The sequence below is a fragment of the Coffea arabica genome, chromosome 10c (assembly GCF_036785885.1).
Source record: "Coffea arabica cultivar ET-39 chromosome 10c, Coffea Arabica ET-39 HiFi, whole genome shotgun sequence".
Taxonomy (NCBI): domain Eukaryota; kingdom Viridiplantae; phylum Streptophyta; class Magnoliopsida; order Gentianales; family Rubiaceae; genus Coffea; species Coffea arabica.
Window position 1 is genome coordinate 16502204 of NC_092329.1, and position 12353 is coordinate 16514556.

At 37.0% G+C, this 12353-nt stretch overlaps 2 protein-coding genes across 2 annotated transcripts; both read right to left on the minus strand.

Annotated features, from left to right (window-relative positions):
• Nucleotides 1-539: 539 nt before the first annotated feature.
• Nucleotides 540-1849, minus strand: LOC140015825 (uncharacterized). Its single transcript, XM_072068650.1, has 2 exons — nucleotides 820-1849; nucleotides 540-583 (listed from the first exon to the last, which is right to left on the minus strand). Exons 1-2 carry the CDS (start codon nucleotides 1847-1849, stop codon nucleotides 540-542), a joined length of 1074 nt encoding a protein of 357 aa, XP_071924751.1.
• A 6823-nt stretch (nucleotides 1850-8672) lies between these two features.
• Nucleotides 8673-9736, minus strand: LOC140015826 (uncharacterized). The gene is made up of 3 exons (XM_072068651.1): nucleotides 9542-9736; nucleotides 9215-9446; nucleotides 8673-8773 (listed from the first exon to the last, which is right to left on the minus strand). The coding sequence occupies exons 1-3, from the start codon at nucleotides 9734-9736 to the stop codon at nucleotides 8673-8675; spliced, it is 528 nt and encodes a 175-aa protein (XP_071924752.1).
• Between the last annotated feature and the right edge of the window lie 2617 nt (nucleotides 9737-12353).

A 12353-nucleotide genomic window follows, 5' to 3' on the forward strand; every position in this document is an offset into this window, starting at 1 on the left:
TTTCAGCAACTCCATTCTGTTGTGGAGTGTGAGGACAAGAGGACTGATGAATAATACCGGACTTAGTCATGAAGGTAGTAAAAGGAGTGGAAAAATATTCTTTCGCATTATCACTGCGAAGTATACGTACAGATACACCAAATTGATTCTTTATTTCTGTAACAAATGCACAAAAAATGGAATATAGTTCTGAACGATCTTTCATTAAATAAAGCCATGTAACTCTTGAAAAATCATCAACAAAGATTACAAAATATTTAAAACCTAACTTTGAAGTGACTCGACTAGGACCCCAAACATCAGAATGAACTAACAAAAAGGGTTCCGAAACCCGTTTATTGACCCTAGGGGCAAAAGAAACACGATGATGCTTTCCTAATTGACAAGACTCACATTCTAAGGAAGACAACTGACTCAAGATAGGAACCAACTTCTTCAAATTTTGTAGAGACGGATGACCCAAACGACAGTGAATTTCAAGAGGAGAAACAGTAGCAGGACATGCAATCGGACCATTAGAGTTGAGAAAATAAAGACCATTATGCTCGCGTCCTCCACCAATCGTCCTCTTTGTCTTCAAATCCTGAATAACAACAAAATCAGGAGAAAAAATAACTGAACACTGTAGAAATTTGGTAAGCTTACTAACGGACATTAGATTAAAAGGCAAATTTGGTACGTAAAGAACAGAAGGCAGCGGAAGAGATGGGTTAATTTCTACAGTGCCTAGTCCTTTAACTTTAGTTGTAGATCCATCAGCTAAAGTAACATGAGGGAAGGAAGTAGACTCTTGAAAATTAGAAAAATTTCTAGAGGTACCTGACATATGATCAGTAGCTCCGGAATCAATGATCCATGTGTCAAAATTTTTGGAAGTGGAGAGACAAGCCATAGCATTACCTTTTTGTGCTAAAGAAGCAGAGGGAAGAGATGCTTGATTTGCAGTTTGGTACTGCAGAAATTTGACATAATCTTCCTCGGATATGGTAAAAGTTTTCTGGGACCCTTGTGCTGAAGAACTTGATTCAGCTTGGTCAATGGTAACCGCATTAGCAAACCAAGGTGGTTTTCCATGTAAATCCCAACAAGTATCATGAGTGTGGTTCTTCAAACCACAATGAGTGCACTCACGGGTGCCTCGACCTCCACGACCCCCACGACCTCCTCTACTTCTTCCTCCACGAGAGCCACGTCCCAAGTTGAGTTGCTCTATCCGACCATTGTTAGCAACTAAAGCAGATTTGTCATTAATTAGAGCACCATCACCATGTGTAGTGTCCTTAGATGCAGAACGTAAAACCCGAGCATACGCCTCTGCAAAAGATGGTAATTGTTCACCTGCTAAAATTTGAGATTTGATTGGTTCAAATTCTGGCTTGAGACCGGCCAAGAATTTGAGCACAAGCATTTGTTCTCTTTGCCTCTGCATAACTGTAATATCACTTGAGAGAGGCATTACGGCATTTAATTCTTCTGAAACTCGCTTAAGATCAGCAAAGTATTCAGTTACTGTCTTGTTTTCTTGTTGCAACTGAAAATACTCCAAAGAAATATCATACATCCGTGAAAGATTACTACAGTATAATAACCGGACATAATCCCAAACTTCTTTTGTTGTCTCACAATGAGAACACATGTAAGCAATTCGTGGCTCCATAGAATTCCATATTGCTCCAAGAATTTGGGCATCCTCTTGAATCCACATTAGTTTCTTGTTGTCCTCCGTAGGAGAGTCATCTGTGAGATATCGTTGCTTTCCTAAGCCTGTCAGATAAATCTTAACGGCTTTTGACCACTGTTGATAATTAGTGTCATTCAACTTCCAATTTGTGATTTGAGGCATCACCATTGGCATAATATTAGTAGACGTTACAATACCTTTTGATAGACTTTCAGCCATAATGAATAGCACTCCAAACCAAACGAAGGGTCAAAACTGAACCGCGCGTGAACAGTGCCGTGAACAGTAACGGCGTCGCGTGAACAGTGCCGTGAACAGTAACGTCGCCCCGTGAACAGTGTCGCGTGAACAGTCGCGATGACCAAAACTTTTGCTAGATGTTTAACCCTAACCCTAGGACTTTTGCTCTGATACCATGTCAACAGGTATCTTGGGAGGAAAACATCTAGTCACATATTATGAGTGACCAACTAGTATTTATAGGAGTACAACCCTAATAAACTATTTACAAAAATACCCTTACTAATTTATTATCTACAAGAATACTTATATTCTCTTAACACTATTCATCAAAGTACTTGACTTGAATGTGGATGATTAGAAGGTTGAAACCAATAAAGAATAACTACCAATAAGAATTGAAATCCCAAGTAAATCTACCTCTAATAATCAAACAAGTAGTTGGCTAAAGTCCTCTCCCTCTTAGTTGCAATTTTCACACTGATGATCAAATTCTGAACGTTGTGATCATGTTGTTCCATAGACCATTAAGTACATTTGGAATGCTCCTAACTTTTGGGAACTTGGTGGAGCTCCTATTATTTTAGATTGTCTGTTTAGACTGTTAAATCATTGTCAAGCACACAATTTTCTCATGATTATTTTCCTGTTCAGTTCTTTTTCTTAGTTTCCTGTTTGGAGATGAAAGTTCCTATAGACATTTAAACAACAATATAATTTATTCTTCTGCCTTTATGACTTCATAAGTGCATTTTTTATGTAACATTTGTCTAGGAAAAGAGTTTCCTGAAGATGATAAAATACGAAGACTCATGCTTTATGCTGGTGCTAAACACGTTTTACATAAGGTTTCAAATTCTAGCTTCTTTAGTGCTGAACAATGAATTCCAAACTTTCTTTGTCGTATTTGATGATTATTTCTTTTTAAAATGTACTATTATTTGTTTGTTGGTAGTAGTAGCTTGCGAACCTTGATTTTCACCGGTATAATTTGATTCTATTCTTAGTATCATTTTGTAGTGTACAAGAATCAGGTAGTACTATCCAATGCCATTGTTAAGCACAAGCACTTCTATGTATTATTTCTTTCTGTTAAAATACATTTTTTTTCCCGTCTGGATAGTCTTATGCTTCTCATTTCTAAACTGGGGATATTCCTCTTCTGTTTGCTTAGAGTCTGCAGGAAGTTGCAATAGTCAAGCTTCATTGTTCATTGTCTGATTCATAATAGCAAAAGTGAAGGTTTTGCTCTGAGAGAAGGCAAATAATGATTTGGACAAATTAAAACTGAGATTTTAATCTAAAAATATATCTAGCAATTTTGCAGTTCTCAACCTATCTACAAGATAATAAAGACAATGCAAGGAAAGCTACTACTACTACAATAGACAACTACCATGTTCAATAGAAGTTAAATGCAACAGCCTACTACTTTACTTTCATGTAAATATGAGTACCCGTTAGGGAATGAAATTTATAAATTCCGTTTTTACTCAATCTTCCATTCTTACAAAGTTTAATATATAGTTATCCTTAATCTTTTCATGGTTATCTTTCTATTATTAAAAATTAGTTTTCCATGCTGTTACATCAAATAAAAAATTAAAAACTATTTTATACCATATGCACCAAACTCCTGCGCATTGCGCAGGCTATCTTCCTCTAGTCTTAAGAAAAAAAAATAGCGATAGACTCATATTTTAAGAATGTATGACATGTAATTTGTGAATTGTCAATTTATGATATGAATAGGAATAAAAGGTTATGTAAGATTTTCAAAAAAAAATTATTATCTTGTTAATTTGTCAAAATTATTAATTTTACTTGTCAGCTCAAGTTGGGATTAAAAAATTATTATTTAATCATGATTATTAATTTATCGTGTGAGAACTCCGAATTTTAAGTTTTATGTTTCCATTTTTAATCCATTTATATGCATTTAAATTATTTTAAGTATTCAAGATATGATTCATTTTTGGGGCCTTATTTTCTTTACTTTATTCAACTTTGGTAAAAATGAGTTTAAGAAAATGAGAGAATTAATTTTTGTTATGTCTAATAAACCCTAGGAAATTTAATTGTTTTGGGATGAAGTTAGAACTTAAGTAAACTACTAGGATTGGAAGGAAATTGGGAAAATCTTGCTAGGTAGAAATTTGGCCAAGTGTCATCACACTACAACACCTTGACTTGGACAATTAGCTTCTTAAGCAAACTTTGCCATTTAACAAAACATTAGCCTTTTTGTCTTGAGCTCTTGGTTGAACCTCTTGAGAGGAAAAACTTCACATAAACCCTATGTCAAGTTCTTGGAAAATTAGTGCAAGATTCAAAAGGAAGTTCAACTAGATTCTACCCAACCTTGGCTTGCTACTTGAGAGGTGATTCTTGGGGTTCTTGGTGCACCTTGCAAAGTTTGAGGAGCTTGAGCTAAATCTTAAATCATGAATTTTAATTCTTTAAATTAGTAGGGTATACATGTAATTAAGGTGCTTAGATAACCTAGATACTTGGGTTGTTGATGGTTTGGTTTGGGTTCTTGTTTTGAAGCTTGGATCATGTGTTTATGTTTATGCCTTCTATGTGTTTGATGTATGGTTAGATGTATTAGGTGAGGATTTCTTTAGGTTTTCTTGGTTGTGTTAGCATAAGAATCATGGTTAAAGTAAGCTTAGTTAACTTGGTGCACATGAAGTAAAAATTGAACATCCACAAGTTGGAATTTATGCTTGGGCTGGCCGAATTTTTAGCCTCAATTTTGTGAGAATTTTTGTATTGTTTTGGTGAGATTTGTGCTCCAGTAACTTGGTTTAACATTACCCTAGAAGTGCATGTTATGTATGTGTGTTTAAGTAGTAGTTTTATTGGAGTAAAATTAAGAAAATAAGAGAAAGTGTTGTTGGAATTTTCGCGCAGGAGACTCTGAGTAGTCTTGGTAAATCTATTATATTTTGGCGTAGAAAAATCCAAATTGAGTTTCGCTTATTGCGTTTGAAACTAGATTCAGAGTGCATTCTACTGTGAAAATTTCAGAAATTTTCTCAACTCCTATGAATATATATGATTTTTCAAATTTGACTGAAATTTCACACCTGCTCTGTTTTTCTACTTGATGAAGCAGCAATTTGAGACTGGAATTTGACTGATTTATGCATAGAATCTTACAAATATGTATTCTGAAAAATTGTAGTCCTTTGAGTCTATTTTCCAATGGTATAAAGTTTATAAATGTTGGGCTTAAGAAGATTGCGATACAATTTTTCAAACAATGTCGCCCAAAACTGGAGAAAATTCTGTCTCCAAATGTATGCATGCTGACCGATTTTCTTGAGTTTATTTCTCTTCACTTTTTGGTTTGTTTTGATCAAAGTTTGGCTCAATCTTGTGCTATAAACTTTGTAAAACTCTTGTGGACTGATTTGTAGTGAAAACCATGCATTTAATTTGAAGAAAACTTGAGTTTTGATTGGCTTTTGAGTTGAATTTCCTGATTTTTGGGTGCCTTGTTTCACCTTCGATTCGTGATAGTTTGGACTTGAAATCGCTTGTATTATTTGCCAACACATAATACTAGAGTTGTGCGTCGATTTGGTCATAAACCGATTACTCAAAGGGAGCGAAAATTAGCTATTTTTCACTACCATAAAACTGGAAAATTTCCAGTATTTGTACCCTTTTCATGTATTTATTATTGTTCTTAGTTTTTTATCCAAGAAACATTCTTTTCACGCCAAACCTTGCTTGAATCATAAACCTAACGTGTATTGGTGACTTCCTTGAACTCGCACCTTTGCGTAGGTTTTAAAACTTATGTCCTTTTGTAATCTCTTTTGGGTCATTTGTCGCTTCGAAGTCGAGTCGCTCTAATAGCTCTCTCAATCATTCCTTCTTTTGTTTAGTTTCTCTAATTGGAATCTTAAAGTTTCGTACTTGCTTGAATATAGGTTTTGGTGTGGAAAAAGAGAACCTTGGTGGGACCATTTGATGTGCTCTGCTTTGTTGGTGAGTGTTCCAATGCATGTTATTTGATAATGCATGACTTGAAAAAATGTTATTATTTTGCTTAAGTGCTATCCTTTGATTGACATGCAAATAAGTGAATGACTGTTGTGATTTTCTTGTTGTGTTAATTTGCTAAGAGCGCATGTTCACATTGCATGAATGAGTGATAAATGTGCAAGAATGTAGGCCGATACGTACTTTATCACATCGGTTGAATTGAGTTTAACCCTATGCTGGCACCCTATCCAAGACCTGCCATTTGCGAGGTCGGATCAGCTGGACAGCTTTGGGTTTATAACTTACTAATGTTAAGTGCAAAGCTCAAAACTCTTTACTGAAAGGCCTTGAGTACAATGTTTAATGTTTAATGTTAAATGAGGGGATTGTTGATTTTTCGGAGAGCATAAGGTGAATGTTAAATGAGGAGATTGTTGATCTTTCGGAGGACATAAGGTGGGAGTTCGGAGGTTATAAGGTGGTAAAATATAGGGAATTGTTTATTGGCAGTTATAAGGTGAATGTTGCTCCATGTGAGCCCTATATCCTTTTAATGTTTAAAGTATTATTCATCATTGTATTTAGTTGAATGAATGATTGAATGCACGCATGAATGTTATTGTTTATCAAGTATTTTACATTTAAAGATTCCTATTACAATTAGTTGCTCAACTACCAAATTTTTTATAGTTGAGTATCAATTTACTTGAACCTATATTACTTGGAAAAACGTGTTTACATGTTAAATTGTGTTATTCTCTTATTTTGCCTGTTTACCTGGAATGCTCACTGGGCATTAGCTCATCCCACGTTTTGTTTTCTTTAACAGGATTCGGATCTGAGAGTGCTCAAGAATACTGTTAGAATGTTTGAGAGACTTTAAGTTTTATTTTAGTAGAAATGACTGTAGTGTATATATTTTTGGGTTGTAATTAAGATAGGCGCCTAATGATGAATCTTTTGTACGTGAACCTATGTAATAACTTTTGGAGGTATGTAAATGTTATTTTGAGGTGTAATGAATATTATTTTGATTAGTTTAGAAATTTCAAGTAATTCTTGTTATGGATGGTAGTGAGTCCTAACAAGAGTTGGACAGGCGGTCCACTGACCCCTCTGATTTGCCTTTAAGGAAAGTAGGGCTGTCACATATTGAGTATTAATTTATACAGGTTTTACCATTTATAGTTTTGTGAGTATTTGTTTGGGAGAAATAATTAGGTCCTCAATGTTACGCTTTTGTGCTAAATTGATCGCTCCCCACAAGTTGGTCCAAACATGCAATTAATTCAAATTCAAGGATACTAAATTCTTAAACTTTTTTTTCCCAACAAAGATTATTTTAAAAGTAATCCTACATAGGCAAACTCATAAAATATAAAATCTTCAAAATTGTGGTTGTCACCTAAAGTTTCTTGAGTTTCAAATAGTGATAGCGAGAGGTTTAGAATGAAGTAAGATGCAAATCCGCAAGAGAACAAGGAAGGTTGTTAGTCACGACCATATCTAACAATTCATGGATCCAAATTTGCCGACAACGTAAACATTTGAATTGAAGTGTTAGAACACACCATGTAACAGTAACATATCTATCTTGTACGGGCAATAGAACCAATAGTTAAATATAATTTCTTAGTTATAAAGATCTACAAGTTGCTTACGCTGAATCACAACTTATTGAAGTGCTTTTACATTATTCATAAAAGGTTACACTGATAACTTTTCCTACCCCATTCTTGATGCAAATCACATAAGAATTGCTTAGATGTGTCCTAGGAATTCCAATAACCAAAAAATGTGAAAAATAATAAAAATCCTTTTTCTTCCTGGGAAAATGGCTATTTTCGTCCCTAAACTTTTTTTTTAGAGTCGATTTAGTTCCTAACTTTTATTTCTGGCCAATTTAATACATGAACTTAATATTTGGATCCAATTAAAACCTTTTACGGTGGCGCCACCACCTAAAAGTAATTTATCTCCTAATTTAACATTAAACAAGGGCATTTTTGAAAATTTTGAATTATCTCCTCTCCACTACCAACCGCGGTCACTAGCCACCCACCTCCTCCTTCTTCTTTTATCCTTCTCTTTTCATCGACGTTTGAGTTTACATTGGCTGCGTTTAGATTCCCTGTTTTTTGAGGTGTTTTTGAAAAACTTAACTGTAGCATTTTTTGAAAAACTACAAAAAAGATTTGGATTCTTGTTTTTGAAAAACTCCTTGTTTTTGAAAAATACAAGCGTTTGGATTGAAGAGTTTTTCAAAAACACCCACTTATTAAAGCTGTGTACAAAAGAATTGGATAATTACCCAATAACTTCAGCAATAAAGCAAATGTGACCTTTTTATAAAGGAGTTAGAATTTGCAATTCCAGTTGTGTTGGAAGTGGCATATACTACCAATTTCCTCTGTCAAATAACAAGAGGAACTTAACTTGTTTTTGGCTTTTTTGTACAATATCATCCACAAACACATGAATTAATCAGCATTTAGGTGCATACACGGGGGTAGAGCAATGCACGAATAAGCACATATAAGATAAATGTTCAAATCCGTGGTCGACATAACACAATAACATTTGTTACTCATTCATAATCAAGTGGAAATCACACGTTTCATAGAAGAAGACTATTAAACATTTATTTAGGGCCTATCGGTCCAAGGACTCGTAGTGGAGCCTAGTTATGCACATTCAAATACATGTGAGCCGCTATCGCCCGCCGATCTTCATTCCAATTATCTATGCCCTGCTACGACATATTGATGGGTTGTTCCGGCTGCTGTTGCTCCCCTGCTATCTGTGCATCAGCTAGGGCTCCGAGGGCTGCTTCTTCGTTGAAGTACTCATCCGCTGGAGAGTATGCGGGCATAAAATTGTGCAAAGTACAACATGCAAGCACAATATTATTTTGAGTTGCTATTAGGTAGTTCTGCATTGGATCCTTGAGTATTGAAAATCGCTTCTTAAGAACCCCAAATGTAAATGTGCACTCAATAATATTTGTAACCGATGCATGCCGCCTGTTGAACAAGCGTTTAGCAGCCCGCTCATGATGCGTGCCCTATGCTCCCCTAAACGGTGCCATAAAACCCGACATATTTCTATAAGCAGCATCTATCGCATAATATTTCCCTGTCAATGATGTCATGTTGATGGATATGAAGGTATTGATTACAAATAGAGAAATGAGGGCTTCAAATATTGAATAATGTAAGGCCTTGAAAGTATTTAAAACTACTATTATGCACTTTCTTAACTTCTGTCTTGAAACATAAGAAGAAAAGCACATACCCTGCGGTGGCATAGGAAAACCCGAATCCGGATCTAGCAAGGTATCTTGAAGAATTTGGGTATCATGAGCACTACCCTCCCAACCAACCCGAACATATACAAATCGCATGTCATGATCGCAGGCAGCAAGCACACTCTGGGATAAGTCGTCATGCCGATTTCTGAACCTCTCTCGTATCTCTGCTCTGTACCAAGCGGAGACGTGCGTCCCGTTTAGTGCTCCTACACAATCCTATAAAAGTATACAACAAAAGTAATTTTTTTTAGACTATTGTAAATTGAAATTTGAAAGCATAAAAGTGCAATCCATATGCAAAAAACACAAACCTGAAACCACGGCATGAGTGATGCATTGTTCAAAATCCTTGGGTGAGTCCTATCGAAGTCTGTTGACCTAACGAGATCACGATCGAGGCGAACTAATGCTCGTAACACACGACGAATATGTCGATCAATCGTCTCCGTTGAATGCTGGAACTGCTCGGCTAAAACACGGTGCCGCTCATCATGACTCAGGCACATTAGAGTTAAAGCAACAGATTCATGAACCCCAATCTAATGTGAAGGATATGCATGCCAATAACCACGCTGAACCAACAAATCACACAGCAGCAGGAATTGGGGAACATCCAAGTGCATGTTTTCAATAATTCTGTCCTCATGTCCGTTTATCAGCTCAAGCACATAGTCTCTCCCCGAAAGCGCACTATCTCGAACTCTTTTTCTTATGGGGACATGGTTAAAGCGTGGGTCAAAGAACATGATACCTCGGAGCACAACTGCCATAAAAACGTTATCGATATCAATATCGTCCGTCTCGTCGTCCAGGTGCCCGCCCTGAATGTGCCCTTGATTATCCATCCCACTGCTATAACTATCAAGTATGCAATTGGCCAAGGGAATCCCTACAAAGGTAGGAGTCAAAAAGTGGAGGTCAACAATGCGCCGGTTATATGCACAAATATTGTAGACTGAACAATCATGATAATTTACTTGAACCTATTTGACGAAAAACAAGCATAGCAAAACAAGAAGTTCACAATTTCTTCAATTTACAACTTTGGTATTAAAAGCTTAGCAAAGGTTTCTCAAGTTAACATGTTGCCAATTTAGACAACAATGAAGCAACCAACACAATTAAATCTCCAGGTACAATTTATACCTAGGCAAGAAGCTTAGCAAAGGTTTCCAAGTTAACAAGTTGCCAACGTGGGGAACAATGTACCACAGCACGATTAAATCTCTAGGTATAATTTATTCCTAGGCAACAAACGTAATAACAACTGGTGCAATCTAATCCATGAACTAGGTCCGATCGAAGGCAAAGAATTGGGTAGCTTGTGATGGACAAAAATCAAGTCAAACTATGCCTATTTCAAACGTTACCATAATGTGCTCATCTTATCCCTGCTTACGAAACTTTAATAAAGCCTATACACATAAGTTGAAAATTTACAGCCATCTTTCCCATGAGATAAAGCAATTAAAAGTTCACTAAATCGAATTATTAAATATCAGAAAAAAATCCAGGATACTCATTCGGGGTACAGAAATAGAAAAATGTGCCGTCAAAGTTCAGCAAGCTCAAACTACATCAATCCACAATAAAAGGTTTAATAAAAATGCATGTTCGGGGACACAAAGATAACTGAGCGGGCTGCCATGACCGGAACAGGGATGGTATGTGCATCTATGCGGGTGGAAATAACCCTCGATGTCTCACAAATGCAAGGCGGGCATCGTCTGTGATGCATGAGAACCAAATGATGCGCTCCGCTTTGGATCGGAGGAGATTGGCCATCTGCAGGTGCACATTTATGTCTAGACGAAGCGCGCAGAGGGGCACCATTGCAGCTTCTAGCTCTGCATCGTCATCTAAAGCAGCCTTTTGACTCTTCGAAGGTGAAGAGACCTCTGCACTAACATTACGGCTCTTTTTAGTCTCAAATGTGTGTCAATACTGTCTAGGACGCGGACATACTGCTGGAATTGGAGGGACGATGGTGAGAAGAAGGAATCTGTCGACATGTCACCCAATTTGCGCTTTCCTTTGCCCTTCTTAACTTTTTGTTTCCCTTTCCGACTCACAGGTTGCGAGGATGCTTCTTCCTCAGAGGAATCCACGTCCACAACCTCCTTTGACGAATAACGTCTAGCAGCATTCTCCATTTACTGCTCGCCGGCCGAGTTGGGGGGTGATTCGTCATATCCAGCACTGAATTCCCAGTCGCGCCTCGATTCATGAAAACTTCTTCGAGCACGTGATAAAGTAGGCATGAGCTGTTTTAGAATCTAGCGTACGCCTGGTTCACCTATAACAAAGCAGAAGAGAACAAAATGATTAACGAAAGACCGTAACCCCAACTCAATTATTGCAGCTCTGAAAAATCCAGGAGGGGACAGATGGAATATTTCTGAATGGCAATAAAGTAAGAAACCAGCAAGTAAAGAGCTTAAAGGGGGAGCAATGGAATAATTCTGAATGGCAATAAAGTAAGAAACGAGCAAGTAAAGAGAAAATCCGAGGGGACAGAATGGTGCGATTTTGAATGGCAATAAAGTAAGAAACCAGCAAGTAAAGAGAAAATCCAGGGGGGGACAGAATGCAATAATTCTGAATGGAAAAAAAGTAAGAAACCAGCAAGTAAAGAGAAAATTCAGGGGGGGGACAGAAATCAAGTTTACTAAATGGCAATAAAGTAAGAAACCAGCAAGTAAAGAGAAAATCCAGGGGGGACACAATGCAATAATTCTGAATGGCAATAAAATATATACCAGCAAGTAAGTATACCTGAACTAGCTGGCTCCACCATTCATCATCCATCATGAAGGTGTAGTTGGTTGAGTCCTACCCCATACCAGTGCCCCACTTCTTGAATGAAATGTAAAGCCTAGTGAGGCTCTGAAGGGCATAGTACTTGGACCGAATACTGTTGCTGGGAAATGAAATACCGAACCTCTGAAGAAGCATGTTAATAACCTCGAGAACTACATGACTCCCGATGTTATGAGACAATATCTCTCCACTCCTATGCATATGCACCAGATGTTCGGCAAACGCAAATTCATGTTTAGATGTGAAAGAGTTACGTTTTGGGTACTTCTGTGGCGACCCCACTTCCCCCTAAAGCGAATCAGA